Source organism: Molossus molossus, unplaced genomic scaffold (genome assembly GCF_014108415.1).
Source record: "Molossus molossus isolate mMolMol1 unplaced genomic scaffold, mMolMol1.p scaffold_m16_p_5, whole genome shotgun sequence".
In the NCBI taxonomy this organism is placed as follows: Eukaryota; Metazoa; Chordata; class Mammalia; order Chiroptera; family Molossidae; genus Molossus; species Molossus molossus.
This window is the reverse complement of record NW_023425388.1, coordinates 50,208,530-50,229,181: the sequence shown is the minus strand read 5'-3', so window position 1 is coordinate 50,229,181 and position 20,652 is coordinate 50,208,530. Positions and strand designations below refer to the sequence as shown.

At 38.1% G+C, this 20,652-nt stretch overlaps 1 protein-coding gene across 5 annotated transcripts in view; it reads right to left on the bottom strand.

The window, feature by feature from the left end:
• SENP2 (SUMO specific peptidase 2) overlaps positions 1-19,595 on the bottom strand; it is a 33,612-nt gene extending 14,017 nt beyond the window's left edge. Inside the window, exons 1-9 of one of the 5 annotated variants that reach the window (XM_036242602.1) lie at positions 19,258-19,595; positions 16,498-16,553; positions 11,340-11,473; positions 10,275-10,344; positions 8,421-8,511; positions 4,503-4,671; positions 2,530-2,633; positions 797-891; positions 216-267 (exon numbers count right to left, since the gene is read on the bottom strand). In XM_036242602.1, the coding sequence (XP_036098495.1) occupies positions 216-267; positions 797-891; positions 2,530-2,633; positions 4,503-4,671; positions 8,421-8,511; positions 10,275-10,344; positions 11,340-11,473; positions 16,498-16,553; positions 19,258-19,586 (1,100 nt within the window). In that variant the 5' untranslated portion in view covers positions 19,587-19,595. Of the gene's footprint in view, positions 1-215; positions 268-796; positions 892-2,529; positions 2,634-4,502; positions 4,672-8,420; positions 8,512-10,274; positions 10,345-11,339; positions 11,474-11,634; positions 11,752-16,497; positions 16,554-19,257 lie in introns of those variants that run through there. The other 4 variants (XM_036242603.1, XM_036242604.1, XM_036242605.1 and 1 more) reach the window with 4 other exon arrangements.
• Between the last annotated feature and the right edge of the window lie 1,057 nt (positions 19,596-20,652).

Sequence of the window (20,652 nt, the reverse complement as noted above, 5' to 3'; positions counted from 1 at the left end):
ATCTGCATCTCCCAACCTCTAATGCCTAGAAGACAAAGGCACCATCCCAAGTTAGCACAAGCATCTGACACAAAAGCTACCTATGTACCCATATGTGCTGACCAGTTAGCAGAGTTGAAGAGGGTTCACAATTTCTCAGATATGGTTACTCATAAATATAGCTTATAAAGCAAGAAAATGTCAAAAGTAAATTTAGAATGAATTGAACCATGTACCTCTTTTCACTCCTCACTGGACATAGAGGTCCCCTTGTTTCAACAACTCTATCTGTGAGGATGGTAAAGAAAAAATAAAGTGTCTTCTTTATTAAACAATATATAGCTAGAATTTCAACTTTCACAGTCTCTAAAGTATCAAGACATTGACCTACATTGAAATGTTAGAATAAATTCCAAAGACACTAGCCTCCTTACAAATTAAGTTGGTTCAAAATGCATAAATCACTTTCTTCTTTAAATATAATCTTTGGTGTAAACTGAATGATGTCTGTTCATTTGATAAGCTATAATTTAGTGAAATTAATATAATATAAAAAATTAATTTTAGTCTCACAAAATATGCACTACTATATATAGAAGCTAGGTATAATAATCAAGAGGTATTTTATAAATCTGCTTCATCTTGAAATAACTTTTTTACTAAACTACTGGTAGTGGAAAAACCAGTCAATGCACTGGGGTTTGATAAAGTTTTACAGTTTGGTACACACCATCTTTCACAAGTACATCATTTTCAATTTCATATGCACATGGACCAAGTTCCGTATATTAACATAGGACTAAAGCTGGGAACTCACATTGTTTTGGAACAAACTGAGTTGTTCTGACTCCATGACTTTGCTCTTCCCCCCAGCCTTTGGTCTTTAATGTATCCATGTGACATCTTTGAGAACTTAGAAACACAAAAAGCGGAGATGTTCAGATACAAAAGGAAAATCTGCCATAAATACTTATTATCTCTGTCTGACAAGCTTCTCCAAACAGGAGTTACTGATTACCCTGAATCATCAAATTACGAGAGGATGCAACAGAGCACCATCTGGGACTAGGATAAAAGGAGTCTAATCCTGATTCTAATATTTCAACCAAATTACTAACCTCCAGTTGTTCTATTTGTAAAACTGCATGTTCTTAATCCCAAGCACCACCTTGACTGAAAAATCTCGTGTGATAAAACTCAGGTTAAAAAATGGAAAATTTTACACAATCCACTGAAACGGAGCCTAAAACAACACATTAAAAGCAGTAATTTAAAAAGCAAAACAGGTTGAGGATTTTGCTGACATGACAAAACGAACAGTTTATAAAGCATACTGCTGCTTTCAACAATGGCTGGTCAAAATTGAGAAAATATTAACATTTTGACTGACTGCACTAAGAGAATTAAGGATTTTAAAGTTCACAACCAAAATTAAAATTCCCAGACAAGCCCTGGCCAGTTTGGCTCAGTGGTTGAGCGTCGGCCTGCGGACCAGAGAGTCCCAGGTTCAGTTCCCGCTAAGGGCATGTACCACAGAAAAAAAAACAAAAAATCCCAGACAAGTATTCCTTTGTTATTTCTGCACCCAACAAGCTAGTCTTGTGACAGTTTCACCTTCAACTTGATATTACATAATTTCTGGGACAGCTCTCTATGTATTCTCACTTGTTAAAATTATCAAATGTACCTTAACCCCAAGCTCAAATATTTTTTGTTCCCTTTTTACACGTGAGTATGAGAACAAGTGAGTATAAGGCCAGACATCAACTCTTTCTGCCACTCTCATTTATTTGCTTAAATCATTAAGGTTTGTAATTAATAAGGAGTCTTTTTTTTTCTTCTTTCCTTTATTTTTAGAAAGAGAAGGAGAGAGATAGAAACATCAATGAGAGAGAACAACAATTGGCCGCCTCCTGCATGCCCCACACTGGGGATTGGGCCCACAACCTGGGCATGTGCCCTGACTGGGAATTGAACCAGCAACCTCTTGGTGCATGGGTTGATGCTCAACCACTAAGCCACACTGGCCGGGCAACAAGGAGTCTTTTAAGAAAAACTTATGATCTGGGTGACTTTCATCTTGTCTCTAAAGTGGAGGCTTTCCAATTGTGCTAAGATGCCTCAGGAACTATGTGTATATAGTGAAGGGGGAGAGAGGGGAGGGAGGGACAAGCAGGAGAGGAGAAAAGAGGAACGAGGCAGAGAGAGAGAAAGAGAGAGAGAGAGAGAGATTGTAAGAAATGTGTATGTTGAAGAGGTTGAAAAACTCTTGCTTCCTGATTTAAACTATTGATTCTACTTTTCTATATCAGTTTCAAGAGTACACTTGAACACAGGATTCTAAAGCTAACAGAAAATTGTATTTTGTAAAAGCACTATTCTATATAATCCACTAGATATAATTTGTTCAGACAAATTACGTTCAGAGAATTAACATTCTCTCAATGTTAATCTCTTTTTTCCATAAAACACTCCCTACCAATTCCCTCTCCAAAAATAAGAAAAAAAGTGTCTGGGCAAAAGATCGATCTTGTTAGCTCATCTTTTTACCTATGATGAGTTGAAGTTACAGGAGGAACAGAGTTTCCATGAACACCTTCTTTAAGTTGCTCCAATAACCTTCGGTATTTCTCTCTTTCCTCTTTTTGAACACCCTAAATAAAAGAAAGCATGTTGGATCACTTCTAGTACATTAAACATATAATGAAATCATAAGCAAAGACTTAATACTAGATATGTTTTATTTGTGAGCATAGTGTTTTTTAAGTTTATTTTTTAATTGATTTTTAGAGAGAAAGAGGGAGAAAGAGAAAAAGAAACATCGATGTCAATGTGTGTTCTCCTTATTTATGCATTCACTGGTTGACTGTATGTGCCCTCATTGGGATCGAACCCGCAACCTTGGAGACGATGCTCCAACGAACTGAGCCACTTAGCCAGGGCCAAAATTTCTTTAAATTAATTACCAACTTTATAAATTGAAAAGAAAAATTTAAAAATCTGGCCTCTTTTGAAAAAAAAAATCAACAATCTGGAGCTAGGTAAGGCTATTCCCTTTAGATGGGCCATTCACTTATTTACATTTACATTATCTCCTAGACCCTAATGGCATTTGAGTTTTTGACAGCAGAACTAGGTTAACCACGATACAACTCAGTAGAAATAATCCACTTGCACATTCAGAACACTGAGTTTCCAAATAGAACTAATCTCACCAAAGTCACCAATGACGTTATATGGCCAGATCCAACAGATACTTTTTCAGCCTTTATATACTTGACCTCTCTCTTCAGCATCTCACCCTGATGACCTCATGCCTTGCCTTCCTGGACAATACTCTCTCCTGATTTCTTATCTTCTCAGTCTCCACTGCAGATTATTTCTTCTTCTGCCTGCCCAAAATGCCAGTGGTCCTGCCCATTATCTCTTCTCACACTACATTCTCTCCCTGAATAATGTCTCAGCTCCCTTGATCTATATAATACCAGTTCAAAAGATTCAGAAATGTCTCTAACCCTGCCTTCTTCTTAAAACTCTATGGGCCAGGTCACTTTGCATGTTTACAGGCACTTTAAACAATGTCCAAAACTGCAGACATTAACTTCCCCCTAAATACCCAGGTTATCTTGGTCAGCGGCACTTATTTACCCAAGACTGAAATCTGGGACTCAAGCTCTTCCTGCTAATTTTATATCACACTTAACCAATGAATATGCCCTTGCTAATATTACCTTCTAATATTTCAAGAATGTATCTTGTGTATACCCTATATGTGCTCAGTCTCATCTCTGGTTTCTCATCTAAAGGTATTGAAGCCGACTTTGTAATACCTCTCCTTAAAACCTCCTCCAGGGCTGTAGTCCATTCCTCTCTCTGCCTACCTCTTTATTCAGTACAACTATTTATGTATAAGATCCTAGAGAACAGGGACCATATTTTATTCAATTCAAATTGCTGACAACAGGCACCCAAAAAGTATTTCTAAGGTGAGCCAAACTAAGAAGCTCACAAAACCATGTAGCAATTGGTGATGGTCCTGGGGAATGCCAGATACAGGAATAATTCTAAATGCTCCTGGAATAAGTGAAGACTCCAAGAGAGAAGTGAAGAGGAGCTTGTTGATGAAGATATCATGCTAAGTGTCCTGGAAAAATGAAGGAAAGCACAGACACGTATACCATGTAACTTCTCTCAATCAGTTATTACAGCTTCTAAAAGAAAGAAGTTAGAACAATTCAGGCACTCAAAAAGAATCCATTACCTTTTCCTTTTTCTTTCCTATAGTAAAAATAATCTGGAAATTCACTAAATTACATATGTATAGAATATCTCTAGAAGGATACATACAAATATCAGAGTCAAACAGGGTGGTAGGGCCAGGTACGGAAATGAGACTGGGAAGTTTATAGTCACTGTACACCCTTTTATACCTTTTAAATTTTATACTGTGGTACATATATTACTGACCTCCCACCCCAATTTATAAAATAGTTTTCAAAAGAGATCAGGCTAGAAGGGCTTACCTCCTCCACAGTACAGTGGGGGCGCCTCAGACCCTTGCCACCCTCTTCAGTAATCATCTCCGTGGCAACCTGTTCGTGAGGTTTCCACTTTAAGGAACTCTCTGGATTGCCTTTGCTATGGCGGCGGCCACCCGGTCTTCTATTATAGCCTTCTGAGTTCAAAGTAAAACTGAGAGAGAAAAAAAATTGTTTTAATGTATCACCAAACTGCTTAAATTGCTGGAATCTAAGCTTCAGACCATTCTGTCATTAGGCTTCCCAGATTAAGCTTATTCTTGGCAAATCAGACAACTAGCATTCACAAAAGTTAGATCTATCTCTAGAATAGAGGGTACCCCAGAATTCCACTATGGGATGTCCATTTCCAGTCACCAGGGCTGCCACATGAAAGCCTCTGCCTTATTCCTCAAGCCCAGTTTTCCAACCCCACCTCTGAAATTAGCTCCCCTACTACACATACCCTCTTCTTGTACTGCACTTCCCTTTACTCACTTGGCATCACTGGAATTAATTATCAGGGTGATTGCTTAATGTCTATATCCCACACCAAACTTTAAATTCCATGAAGACAGAGATCACATCTTTTTATCACGGTATCCTAGAACATGATCTAACCCGAAAGGCACTCGTATCTGCTGAATGCTAAATTAATAAAGATAAATTAACAAGTGCTAAAGAAATGAAAGCCGTAAAGCCCCTTGTCACTGTTGCTGGTAGAAGAGCCTGCCTTTCCTGTCACCACCAACAATGGGACAAACCGACATCATACCTTCTTGATATGATGTCTTAAAAAGGATACACCACGTATATAATATATATATATATATTTTTTTTTATCCTCACCCGAGGACATTTTCCCATTTTTTGTTCACAGAGTGGGAGGGAAAGAAAGAGAGAGAAAGAGAGAAACATCGACATGAAAGGGACACATCGAGTGGCTGCCACCCGCACAACCAACCAGGGCCGGGGACAAACTGCAACCAAGGCATGCGCCCCTTGCGGGTACCGAACCCAGGTCTCTCTGGACCGCAGGCCGATGCTCTAACCGCTGAGCCAAACCGGCCAGGGTGTATATAATATTTTTACAAGAAAAGTTGCATAACCTAAAACAAATCATGAATAAATGTCAGACAAAATTAAATAACATTCTATAAAAGAAATGTTTTATACAGGGTGGGCAAAAGTAGGTTTACTGTTGTGAGTATGCGAAACATAGTTTATTATTATTTATTAATTACTGTATTATTTTCCTTATGAACAACTGTAAACATACTTTTGCCCAACCCTGGATTCTTTAAAAACATTCATGCTATTAAAGACAAAGTCTGAGGAGTTATTCCAGATTAAAGGAAATCAACAAGACATGAAATTTAAATTAATACATGATCCTGCACTGAATTGTGGACCAGGAAAAATAATCACTATTATGGATAAATTTAAATAAGAATATCTAATAGTATTTTATTAAATTTTCTGATTTTTATAATCTATGATTATGTAAGTAAATGTCCTCATTCTAAGAAATAAACACAAACACACACAATTACCTATGATTAAAAGGGCATGAGTCTAAGACTCTCAACTGGTTCAGGAAAAAATATTATGTATATATGACAGAAAATGATAAAGATTTGGCAAAATGATAACTGGTGAACCTGGGTAAAATGAAAACAAACTACACAAAACAAAAATGGACATAACTGGATGAAGAAATAAACAAGTCCACAATTACAGTAGGAAACATCAACACTCCTTACTCATCAATCAATAAAAAAGTAGACAGAAACCAATAAGACCTAGAAAACATCAGCAAACTTGAGCTGACATTTATAAGAACACTCTACCCAACAATAGCAAAATACACATTCTTTTCAAGTACACAGTATTCTAGGCCATAAAATAAAGGTTAAAACTTAAAAGAACTGAAACCATACTAAGTATATTCTCTGATCACAATGGAGTTAAACTAAATAACTGAAGGATGTCTGGAAAGTCCCAAACATTTGGATATTAAACAGAACTCTATGCTTCAGAAAAATTACTGGTTAAAAAGGAAGTAAAGTAGAAACTAGAAAGCATTTTTAAATTGAATAAAAATTAAAAACAACTTTTCAAAATGTCTGAGATGCAGCTAAAGCAATGCTTATAGACAATTATAGCATTAAATGCTTAGAAGAAATCAGTTTACTTCTAAATATTTACGTATGTATCTCCCAAGAACAAGGACATCTTTTATATAACTACAATACGATCATCAAAATCCAGGGACTTTAGCAATGACACAATATGTAACATGCTAATTGTTATATTTCTTCAAAGATATTAAAAATATCCTTCATGGCCATTTTTTTCCTATCTTTAATCCAAGCAAGACCTCATATTGCATTTAGTGGTCATGTATCTTTAGTCTGCTTTAAACTAAAACAGTTTTTCAGCTGAAGAGTACAGGCCTTAACCAGTTTTCTCATTCTTAGATTCAGGTTATTGATTTTTGCAGCAATACAAATTAACTGATGATATTCTCAAGTGCAATATATCTGGAGACCACAATGTCCATTTGTGTCACTGTGAGTGGCTTTAACGTTGTTCCTTTGGGTAAGGTGGGGGTCAAACAATTTTCTTTACTCTAAAGTTACTATTTTTCCCTTTGTAATTAAGTAATCTATGGGAAGATATTTTGAGTTTATGTAAGTATCCCATACCTCATCAAACTTTTACTTACTAGTTTCAGCTCAACTGATTCCTGTATGTATAAATTATTACTACGATAGTTACAAAATGATTTTTTAAATTCTATCCCTCTACACCTACTAGGTGGCATCCCACAATATATTATTATCTTTCCCTCCCACAATATATTATTATTTATTAGCACCTATAACCCTGTCTTTATTCATTTTTGATACTTAAATTGTCCCCAATTTGGCCAGTAAAAGCCCCTTCAAGTTTCCCCCTGTGTCATGTTGACATGTCCCCAGTTTCTGAGCACTCCTTCAATTTCTGGCACAAGACATTAAACAAACTCATTTTGTACTTTCTTTCCTAGCTCTACAATCAACCATTCATCCAACTCCAGAGCCTTAGTTTTTAGTTAGTGTCTCATTCTTAATTATGAGTGGACAGCCAACGATTACCAGGTATTTGAACAAAGACTCTAATATAAAACATAAAACCAAAAATAAAGCAAAGGGAGCAAGGAATTCAGAGGAAGCAGATAAAGCAGGGAGAAGAAATTTTAAAATAATTAACGGCTTTAGAGAAATAAGATATTGCGTCCTTACAATAAGAACAAGGTGCTTACTGAAAGAAAAACCATGGGGAATAGGGAGAGGGAGGATGCTTACAACTTAAAAACTATGAATCGCGCCCCCACCCTCACCCCAAAATCAGTAAAAGATCTTTTTTAAAGGGCAAGGACAACAACAAAAAAGAATATACAGGAAAATCCAATCAACCCAAAAGGTCTAAAAAAAAAAATCTAATATCCAAGCAGAAGAAATTCTAGAAAGTGAGAACACCAAAAGGAGAAAATTAATAATATAACAGTTCAGTGTATGAAATTCATCAGTCTAGACACATGACTTCTATACTTTTCTGCATGATTCTACTGTTTTAAAAGTTTAGAAGTGGATGACAATTCTTTTTCATAAGGTTTTCAAAATCAGATGCTATGGGCATATAATATGGCAGAAAAAATAATGCACAACTGATTTCAAATTTCTCACTAGCTCAATGACATTTGGTAAGCCACTAACCTCAGAGTACCTACTTAACAAGATTACATAATAGGATAAAAGTGAGAATGCCTAGCAAGATTGAGCACCTAATAAGTGCTAACTTCCCATTTAAAGAAAGGCAGAATTTACCCACCCAGGCCAGTGGCGCAAAGGATAAAGAAAGGCAGAATTGAACACTTACCCAAAGGAAGGGAGGACTCTGCGAGGCTGATCTCGAGTTACTGTCACTCTGATCTTTGGATAGTCACTTATTCCATTAGGAGATTTATTACCTATTTTAAAAGTGCATTTGTAATTATAAAAAAATAAATTAAACAAAACACCTGTGAACAGTCTGCATTAGAAAAGAAATTGTGTGATCAGTCTACATTGTAGAACTACATACATTATGTTTCAAATTCTATTACTATACAGCACAGAAGTCCAGCACAAACTTTGTCAAGTTAAAGGAAAAGCAATAGTGCTTAGTTCATCTTTAAACTAAGATAAGCAATGACACTTCATAGGCAAGCTTTCCTAGTTTTGCTTGCTGGGACCAATAAGAGGCATGAAGAACTCAATAATTATAAAACTCCCTATTATCTAATCAAATTAAGACAACTTTTCAAATTATTTCTTCTTTCCAAGAAAACAGAAGTATTTTTAAATGAAAACCTGCCATATGGTACTACAGTTCACTGGAAGCTTCTAACACTTGTGCGATGGTTACTATACTTCAGAAAATGGTAAGCAAATTTTTATCAGTCACATTTTCTGCTGAAGCTATTAGAGGAGCTTAGAATCTCTGAGGACTCCCAAAATGCAACTGTAGCAGCAAAACCTAAATTGACCTGAATTCATTTGTTTGCAAAACCTGACTTGGACCAATGTTCAATCCCAATGGGTTTTTAAATAATATTCAATACAATATATACAACATACAATATATACAATACATTAAATACAATATATCTAAAATAGGATACATTCAGAATCCTGAACACATTTCTAAAGGTTTCAGATTAGAGTCTGTGGACTCCTTCATATAAGAAACCTGCCCTAGGAATACCTGTGCTTCTCTGACAAGGCTACATAAGCCCACAGAAATATACTGCTGGTACCTAGGGCATAAGACAAATCCTCTATCCTTTCCAAGTCAATTTTAATGATAAATAATTTTAAACATTTATATATTCAAACCATATAAATAGATTATGAAATCTAATCTGTTTAACTTTTTAAATAAAATGAAAGACTTCAAAGAAGTATCATCCTTGTCCTAGGTCCCTTGGAACTAGATTCTCAGGCTTTGGTATACACATTTACTTTCCTTTTGTCTGCAACTAGAGGTACTTTAAAGTTTGTTTGAGAAGCACTGCTCTAAGATTTTATCATTTCCTTAGCTTCTTCCACTTTTAACTTCTAAACCACAACTTCTCTAAAAGCTTTTGCCCCTTCATCTCAAACTTTACAAACCCACCTGGCTAGCAGAGATCACACCATTTTCAGGACTCTGGCTTCTTCCTATATTTCCCTAACATAGCATTGTGTACAATATATTCAATAACAATTCAATTTCGGGCCTGGATGATATAGAGGTTCCTAATCCATAGAATTATGAGAACTGGGCACCTAAGATTGCTCCCCAATCAGATAACATCCTTCTAAGGCAGAGTTTTACTGTTTTTGTTATTATTGCTCTTTGTTTTGTTATTAAAGGTTTTATTATTTTGTTATTAAATACATTATTATTCTATTATTCCTGATAACTTAGCAATGCCTAACAGAGTAAGCTCTTGGGAAATGTTTATGTGGTTGTTTTTTTTTTTAATGAATGAAACTTGATCTAAATCACATTAAGGACACTGAAAATACAAACAGAAAACACAACAATAAGTTCAAAGACAATTCTGAAGGAAAGCTATTTGCTTTTTTAGAATGACAGAGAGAATGTCTGTGTTCTCATCCCAACCCAAATTAGTGCTCTCCTTTCATCTTCTCAACTCAGAAAAAAGAGGCAGGTAGGGGGAAGCAGAAATATTTTTGTCCACCTCACCCAGTTTCAGCATGTTGTTCCAGGATCCGGAACCTGTCAGTTCACAAGATGAAGAGTTTCTCGAAAATACCTTAAAATCAAACAGAATGACCTCTGTAGTATATAACTTTACAATTTAAGTTTCTAATATGAAAAAAAAATCAATCTATTGGTGCTAGCTCACAGAACAGATATAATCAATAAAACCAGATGTTTAATTTCTGAAGACTTACGAAATGATGTAAAAAAAAACAACGCCCTGGCCGGTTTGGCTCAGCAGTTAGAGCATCAACCTGTGGACTAATAAGTCACGGGTTCAATTCCAGTCAAGAGCACGTACCTTGATTTCGGTTTGTCCCTGGTCGGGGTCATGCAGGAGGCAACTAGTTGATTTGTTTCTCTCTCTCCCTCTCCCTCTGTCTGAAAATAAATGGAAAACTATCCTCAGGTGAGGATTAAAAAAAAAAATCACACACACAATTCCAAGGTCTTCAAACATACTTATTATTCAGTAATTAGAATCTTTTTTTTTTTTTTTTATCCTCACCCGAGGGCATTTTTCCATTTTTTGTACAGATAGAGTGGGAGGGAGGGAGAGAGAGAAACATCGACGTGAAAGGGACACATCGAGTGGCTGCCACCCGCACGACCAACCAGGGCCGGGGACAAACTGCAACCGAAGTACGTGCCCTTAGCGGGAACCGAACCCGGGTCTCTCCAGACCGCAGGCCGACGCTCTAATCGCTGAGCCAAACCGGCCAGGGCTAGAATCTTTTTTTAATCTTTGTTGCTGAAAGTATTACAGATGTCCTCCCATTTTCCCCTCCTTTGACTCCCTCCTCCCCACTCCCACCCAGTAATTAGACTCTTGATAAATATTTTTTAAGTATGTAATTTCTTTAAAAAAGTGTAATTTCTTAACTTTTAAGTTTTTGACCTTTATTTCAAGGCTAATAAAGACATACACATTTTGGGAAAGAAGTCATTCTACATACTAAATTCCTGAAATGAGAATATTTCCAAAATTTAATTTCAATGATTAAGTACAAAACTCAGTAGCTCCAATGGAGCCCTAGCCCCACTGACCTCTCCTGAAGGGGCCGCATTCCGTGTTCCGTTACAAGCAGAAGCTACCATGGGCTTTGTAGTTAGCTGGAATGGGAATCCAAACAAGCTGGCAGCATTGTAGAGACTGTTTTTAACTTGATGAATAAAGCAATCTAGAAAGTGTAATATAGATTACATATACATATAAACATAAATAACCTTCTGGCAAAAAAAATAAAATTGTATCTTTAAAAAGGCGTCTCAATTTTTATTGTAAATCCTATTTTCAAACACTGAGATAAAAAGGTATCAGTAAAAATAATTTTTCTCCTACCTGAATAACTAAAATTCCAGCACTGTAATTTTTGTTTTTTTAGTAAAATATCCAGGATGTAACAAAAACATGAAACCATCACTTTAGCAAATCACACAGATTCATACACAAAAAGTTCTGAAATGAGAGTTTTCAAGCAATGAGTTCTCCCAAACATAAAAAGAAATCTATACCTAAGAGAGAGGGGCAGAACTTAACAACCTGGAGCTTATAATCACTAGATATGGCAGACTCCTATAGGAAACACTTATCATTTTCTCACTGGTTTGTCCTTACTTCCTGGGCAGGTAAGAAGATAGTTGTCCTAAACAACTACTCACTACGTGACTATTGTATCTTGACTATGCCCAGGGTAGAAATTACTGAAATATAAAATATGCAATTCTTAAACATCTATGATAAAACAAGGCTATCCCTGCCCAGTCAGTGTGGCTCAGTGGTGGAACAATGACCCCTGCACCGAGAGGTTGCTCAGACAGGGCACATACCCATGTTTTGGGTTCAATTCCTGGTGGGGGGTGAGTTTCTACCTCTCTCTCCTTCTTTCCTCTCTAAAAAAATTAATAAAAACATATTTTTTTTAAAAACATACAGGGTGTGTTGGGAGATCTCATACTATCCCCTCCCTGCCACCAAACATAAGGATTACAAAATAAGTTAAGTAAATAAACAAGGGGGAGGGGTAAGTTTGTGTTTTCTCAACTTCCTTCTTTTATCATTATTCTTCTCTTACTTCCTACACTGATGATTTATTTTCTACAATTTGTTTTCTATTTCCTAATTAAGGCTATTCTAAAGCACTAGTTTGAAAGAAAGAAATCATTCTTAGCTTCATTCTGCTTTAGAAAAAATAGCCTGAAGTTGAAATTGTGGCTTTTAAGCAACAAGCACTCCAGAACATGTAAGAGATATAATACTTTCAGCGGGGGGATGTAAGAGTTGAGTAAAGCAGAATCCAATCTGAAGTAATTTGTAACCAGAGAATAGTTAAAAGGACCAAATTTGCAAATATCCTTTTTCTCTTTTTAGAAATTAGGAAGAAAGAATCCCAAGTAATCTTTAATAATGTTGAGCTTTATGTGGGAGAAAAACAGTTTTAGGAATTGGTGCTTAACCTACAGTCATCCAAACCCAGAAGACAGAAGGTACTCTGAACATCATAGTTAAATAGTGGACACAAAAAAGTAATGTAATCACCTTAGCCTCATTTATTTTCCTACAAATTTGTTTATTTTCCTACAACTTTTGTCAAAATCTGGATATGCCCAAGATTACGTCAAAAGATGTCATTGACTTAAAAAAAAAAGGCGTCTGGCTGCTGTGGCTCAGTGGTTGAGCGTCGACCCATGCACCAAGAGGTCACCAGTTTGATTCCCAGTCAGGACACATGCCCAGGTTGTGGGCCCAATCCTCAGTGGGGGGCATGCAGAAGGTAGCCAATCGATCTTCCCTCTCTCCCTCTAACTTCCTCTCTCTCTAAAATCAATAAAGGAAAAAAAATTTGCAAAAAAAAAAAAAAGGCCTGGCTCATCTGTAGAATGGGGATAAGTCCACCTTATTTTCCTGAAAGATCTCTTAAAATCCTTTTCTTCTATAAATCATGTGTCTGCAATTCTAAGGTCCTCCTTCTTTTCTTTTAGACTTTCATTTTTTTCTCTGAAAAGCAACCAGTACAGTGTACTGCCCACTATAATAGCCAGAAGCCACATGTAAGTTATCTAAGTCTTAATTTAATTAAAATTAAATTCGGGCCTGGCCAGTGTGGCTCAGTGGTTGAGTGTCAACCCATACACCAGAGGTCACCAGTTCGATTCCTGATCAGGGCACAAGCCCAGGTTGTAGGCCAAATCCCCAGTGAGTCATGCAGAAGGTGTCCAATCAATGGTCTCTCATCAATGTTTCTATCTCTCTCTCTCCCCTCCTCTAAAATCAATATAGAAAAATAAATTATTAAAAATAAATTAATTAATTAAATTGAATTCAGTTTCTTAGTTGCACTAACCCCATTTCAAGTGCTCAATAGCCATCATGGCATATAGTTCTACTGTACAGCACTGCTACAAACCTGTACAAACTCTGCCAGCATTCCCTCTGCTACTCACTCCTCCCCTTTGGCTTAGGTTTCCTTCTACAGTTTCCATTCAGAAAATCACAACACATATTTCATGGAAATCACAGAAGAGATCCTTAACATAGAAGTCCATAAAATGTATAACTGCCAGAATTATTTCAGGAAATTTCTGTAATTTCACTGTTTATGTTATTATTAGTTTACCACATACAGTTATTTATTTATATTTTTCTTTAAAATTGACACTCTTTTGCTAAACAAATATATTTAAAAGGTAATTAAATTTTTTTTTTTAATTTGTTGACTGATTTTAAAGAGGGGGAGAGAGAGAAATATCATTTTTTTTGTTCCACTTATTTATACATTAATTAATTGCTTCTTGTATGTGCCCTGACTTGGAATTGAACCCACAACCTTGGTGTATAAGAATGACTCTCTAACCAACTGAAATACCCGGCCAGGGCTGAAAGATAAAATTTTTTTTGTTGTTAATCCTCACCCAAGGATATTTTTTCTATTGATTTTTTTTTTAGAGAGAGTGGAAGGGAAGGAGGGAAGAAACAGGGAGAGAATGAGAGAGAAAAACATCAATGTGACAGAGACACATAGACTGGCTGCCTCCCACACATACCCCAACCAGGGCTGGGAATCGAACCTGCAACCCAGTTATGTGTCCTTGACCAGGAATCACACCTGTGACCCTTTGGTAGGAGGGCCAACACTCTAACCACTTGAGCCATACCAGCCAGGGTTGAAAGGTAATTTTTTTATTTTCAATTACAGTTTATATTCAATATTATTCTGTATTAGTTTCAGATGTACAGCCCAGTGGTTATAAAATCATGAACTTCACGGAGTGGTTCCCTGATATTTTGAGTACCCATATGATCCCAAATATAGTTATTATGATATATACTCTATGCTGTAATTTATATCTTTGTGACTATTCTGTAACTACCAATTTGTACTTCTTAATCCCTTCTTCTTTTTCACCCAGTCCCCCAACCTCCCTCTCCTGTCAAACATCAGTCTGTTCTCTGTATCTATGAATTTTTCTATTTTATTTTTTTCATGTAAGAAATCATATTGGTATTTGTCTTTCTTTCTGACTCATTTCACTTGGCATAATACCCTCCAGGTCCATCTATAATTTCACAAATGAAAATTTTTCATTCATTTTTATGGCTGAGTAATATTCCACGGTGTATATGTACCACAGGTTATTTTTTATTTGAAAAAAATAAAATATTTTTTTGAAAAATAATTTGACCTATCTCTCCTGCCAACTTTTCTCCTTAAGTTCTACTCACTAGCTCCTGAACTGCACAACTTACCAGTACCATTCCCTCTACCTAGAAAGCTTTTCCTTCCTATTGCTCTCTGCCGATATCCTATCCATCCTTCAAGACCCACCTCACACTAGCTCCTTCACTAAACATTCAGAGACTCTTAACCAGCTAAAAATTAGACAGTATTTTGTTATTACCTTTCTTATTTCATTTACCATGTCCTCATTGACAATGGGATTATTTATTTGCTTGTCTTATATCCCCCACTATATAATCATATACCCTTATAACTGTAAGGTTTTTAAAAATAGAGATACTGTCTTACTCATTTTTGTATTTCCTGTGGAATCTAAGACACTACTTAACAGTAAGACATGCTCAGTAAGTACTCATTAGATTGAAATGAAATCTTAACACAGACGTGTCCACTCTTAACTACCACATCTGGAAGTAACTCCACATTCACATGCATTTTTTGAGAAAGAAAAAATATTATTATAGTATTCCATTGTGCCTTTTCCTTTTACTCTTATTTTATTCTCTTCTATCAAATGATGTCTAGCCCTTCAGATTATAGGTAAGTAAACAATTTGTGGCAACACATTAGATTGGTTTACTCAGCTATCTGAACCAGATGACTCAAGTTTGAAGTAGTTTTTACAATATTTTCTCCTCAAATTTAAAGGGCAACTTTTCTTTATAGGAAGATTTAGAATTTTAAAATGTATATTTAAAAAAAAGCTTTAGCCATAGCTGGTTTGGCTCAGCAGTTAGAGCATTAGCCTGCAGACCAAAGGGTCAAGGGTTCGATTCTCGGCAAGGGTACTTACTTAGGTTGCCCGTATTTTTTTTTTTTTTAATCCTCGAGGATATTTTTCTGTTTATCATCAGATAGAGTGGGAGGGAGGGAGAGGAAAGGAGAGAGAGAGAGAAACATGATGCAAGAGAGACACATCAACTGGCTGCCTCCCGCATTACCTGACCAGGAACAGGGAGGGACAAACCACAACCGAGGTACGTGCCCTTGACTGGAATCGAACCCGAGACTCATTGGTCTGCAGGCCAATGCTCTAACTGTTAAGCCAAATTGGCCAGGGCAGCTGCAGGTATCTTGATCCCTGGACTGGTCGGGGTCATGCAGGAGGCAATCAATCGATGTGTGGCTCTCACTCTCACATTAATGTTTCTCCCTCTCTCCTTTCCAGCCTATCTAAAAAATAAATAAAAAAATCAATGAAAAAATGTCCTTCGGTGAGGATTAACAAAAAAAAATAAATAATTAAAAAGCTTTAAAAAATTGTATCTTCAATCTACAGGGTTATCTATCTAGAAAGACAGTTAATTCCCTGGTAACAGTGGTTACCTCCAGAAAAGATAACTGAGTAGAAAAGGGATGGGAAAGAGACTTACTTTTCACTGCACACACTTTTTACCTTTTGAATTCTGTTATATACATATAGTTTTCACATTAAAATACTTATTTTTTAAATTAATATTCAATACCTAATCTTGGTCTTTTGGCTGGTATTTCATCAGTGTCCACTGTAGAAAACAGAGTGCTGAAAAAAAATAAAAGAGAGAAATATATATATACACACATATATATACACACACATATATATATATACACACACACACATATTTATATATACACACATATCAATTCTGTAAGTAAACTCAGTATTTATACGACGTACCTCCCTTCATTCACTTTGTCATAAAATGAGATCATACTGCCCTGGCCGGTTTGGCTCAATGGTTGGAGCGTCAGCCTGTGGTCCCGAGAGACCGGGGTTCGGTTCCCGCTAAAGGCACGTACCTCAGTTGCAGTTTGTCCCCGGCCCTGGTTGGGTTGTGCGGGTGGCAACTACTCGATGTGTCCCTTTCACATCGATGTTTCTCTCCCTCTCTCTCTCTCTCTCTCTCTCTCTCCCTCCCTCCCACTCTATCTGAACAAAATATCAAAAAAAAAAAAAGAGATCATACTAATGTTTTAAAAGAAAATGCTACTCCACAGTAGGATTTACACAATGATTTCAACTATTTGAGAGAGACCCAAAACTCCCTAGCATATACTAATCTGTAATTTGGCTCAAGTACAAACTTGAAACTGGCCAAAAATCACTTAGCTAGGAAATGAACATAGGGAAGAACCTAGGACTAGCTTTTTCCTTCTCTCCATCAATGACTTAAAAACAACAGCACCTCCCAAGTCATTTTCTACTTCAAGCAGACGTAAACAATATAAGAAGCCTTGAAAGACAGTTCTTAGCCAGAAAAGCTATTATATTTAACTGCATTTTTTTTTCATGGAAACTACATTACAGTGGTAATGAAGAATCTGAAAATTCAGAAAAATTATTGGACCTATACCTCCAACAATGTTAAAGATTCATAGTATACTACTACTACTATTTCTTCTTCTTTTTTTTTAATGTGTTTTTCTTGTTTTTTTTAGAGAGAGGGAAAGGGAGAGATAGAAACATCAATGTGAGGGAGAAACATCGATCGACTGCCCCCTGCACATCCCCCACTGAGGATTGAGCCCACAACCTGGCATGTGCCCTGCCCGGGAATCGAACCGGGACCTCTCAGTCCATGAGATGATGCTTAATCCACTGATACATACCAGCCAGGCCTAATCATCTTTCTAAAGATGATTGTGACTGATCATATTCACAAAAATGAATAGAATATCCCAGGAGAATTGCATTCAGTTCATTACTTTAAACATCCCAACAAGACCTCCTGACTTCATTTTGACTGAAGAATGGCTTACACTGAGAAGAGTTTTTTTTTAGATTAAGGATGTGCAATAAAGAACAGGGTTTTCATATCCAAACCATTGTTTCCCTGACTACCAGGGATTCATAGCAAAAAGAGAGAGACCAGGGGAGAGCAAATTAATATTCCCGTATTTAATGAATATATCACCAAGTGCCTATCATACACCAACCTCTGCACCACACCCTCTGGGTAGAATAAACAAATGCTACCCATATATATTAAGCATCATGCTAGACACTTTACAAAATGTTCTCAAATGATCCTTATATCAGCCCTATGGAAAGGTAGAAAGGAGTAAGTTGAAACCTTGCCCTTTCTGAAATACATAATGGAATTTAGCCAGCAGTCTATTCCATCAATGACTTGAATTCTCAGATTCGTGTATTAATCGTCTTGTTCTCCCAAACTCCAAGAAACCACCTTTCAATGATCTTGAGACTTAATTAAAAAATGAAAGTTGCCCAGCTGGTGTGGCTCAGTGGTTTAGCATTGACCCATGCACCAAGAGATCACCAGTTCGATTCCTGGTCAGGACACATGTCCAGGTTGTGGACCAAATCCCTAGTGTGGGGCATGCAGGGGGCGGCCAATCGATGTTCTCTCTCATCGATGTTTCTCTCTCCCTCTCCCCTCCTCTCTCTCTCAAATCAATGAAGGGAAAAAAAATGTTTTTAAATTGAAAGTAACACTTGATCACTAAAAGTTGGGAGGGGGCGGGTATATAGAATTGTTATGTTATTTTATTTTCTAGATTAATTCTTAAACAAAGGGGCACACACTATGAAATGGGACAAACCAAGAGCTAAATGCTAAGTAAGAACAGCTTTGAGTTTCCCCAAAATGTTAACTTAGAGTACAGACTAGTGATACACTAATTTTAAAGCTAAGAACCGCTCTCCCAACCTCTCCGCGCGAACACACACACACACACACACACACACACACACACACACACACACAGAGTTTGACAGCTGTTTCAGAACAAGACAGCTGCTGTCCCGGTGTTAAGAGAACAGTATTTGCAGTCAAAACAGCTTTGGGCAAGCTATCAATCTCACTTCCCTTAACTGCACTTATTGTCCACAGTTGACACTTGGGACTGTACTTTGTAAACAGTGAGTCAAAACACATTTTCAGTTTTCAATCTAAGCGTGGCAAAGGATGATAAAGCCCCATCTGCTGACAGAAAGCAGCGTGGACTCTGACAAGAGCATCCGAACGAAGATCCTAACCATCACCTGCCACTCCAAAGGCGTCTAGCTCCTTCCATCATCAGGAGCGGCACCAGCACAGGGTGGAGGAAGCAACTACGTCACCAGGACACCCGCGACCCGCACCTCGACTCCCGCGGCGCGGCTACGCTTTTGGGCTGCGGTTCGGTTGAGCTCGGGCCTGCCTGGCTGGATCAGCGCGCTCAGCCAGGCCCGGGTGGGGGAGGGGGGCACAGAGGCCAGTACTCAGCCCCTCTCCTCTCACCTGTTCGAGCGCGGTCTCTTCAGAAGGGCCCGGGCAGGGGGCACCGGCCGGTCACAGAAGCGGAAAATGGTGCCGAGAATCCTAACCAGCCATTTGTACATACCAGGCCGAAGCAGCAGCGGCGGCCGACACACCCCGAGACGCAAACCCCAGAGCTGTCGCCGCCGCTGCCGCCTTCGCCGCCTCAGCCACCACAGCCAAGGTTCAGTCGCCGACTTGTGACGCGATCTGAAGGCCCACAGATACAACGTCCCCAGGGCTACAGGAGGACCCCGCCTGCCACCGATCCTGACGTCACCTCCTCCCTCCCGACCGGAAGGCATCTTCATCCTCAATCTGCGCACGCGCACCCTAGGGCCCCACCTCCTGCGGGGGCCCAATCATTGATGAGATGGAAAGGGCTGTGGGTGGGGTTTTCTCTTTGGCGGAGCCAATCCTGAGACGGCCAGAGGGACAAGGCCCACAGGCTTACACGTGAGTTCTACACCTGGGAGGGAGCGCTCCCAGGGTCTGAAATACAGTAGGTACTCAGTAAATGTTTGAGTACACAAAATAAAGGTAGGTCAGGTTAATTAACAAATGTTTACTGTGCTAGGAGCTTGACAGGAACTGTCACCTTCATTTCTCTCAGCAACCGCAGGCAATGGAGAAGTAGTTTGCCTAAGGTTACAAAGCTAGCAAGTGGCATCGCTGGAACTGAAGCGGGGTCAGGGAACCAGCCCCAGTGCCCCACCTTAGATGTCTACCGGGAGAGACAAGATTACAAATCACAAGACAGTTGGCTACTGTGATCAAGGTGTATGCAAAGTGCAGTAGGAGCCAGAGAAAAGAAAACCACACGATGGGGAAAAGGAAAGGGCAGAACTCCAGGAAGACATCACAGAAGCTTAGGAATTAAAAGTTACCTGTGGCCTATTAGTACCTACTAGTCTCCTCCTCTGGGCTGGTAGGGAATGCTGCTAATAACTTTCAGGGATCTAGAAGTCATATTTCTGGTTAATTATCAACAACAATAAAACTCCCACCCTACTCAGTGATAGAAAATCTAGTCCCCACCCCCAAAGAGTGCTGGAAATCTTCAAAGGTTTTCATGCCCCACGAATCCGTCCCAGACCACACTTGATCCTTACCTGTGATTCAGTTTTCTAGACTTGCTTTAACTTTACACAGACACTCCCCAGTACAGCAGGTTCGGCAAGCCACCCCCTAGAGCTCCAGAGCCACTAGCTACCCACCTGTGTCTTCCACCACTCTAGTTTGGGGGCAGGGGGAGTTTCTGTACACAGCTAACACCAGGACGTTACTGAAAGTTTGAGAATACTGTAATGAGGGTATTACAAAGGCTAGAAGAAGACTTAGAAGTGGTTATTGCAAGTATAGCGTCTATATAGCCCA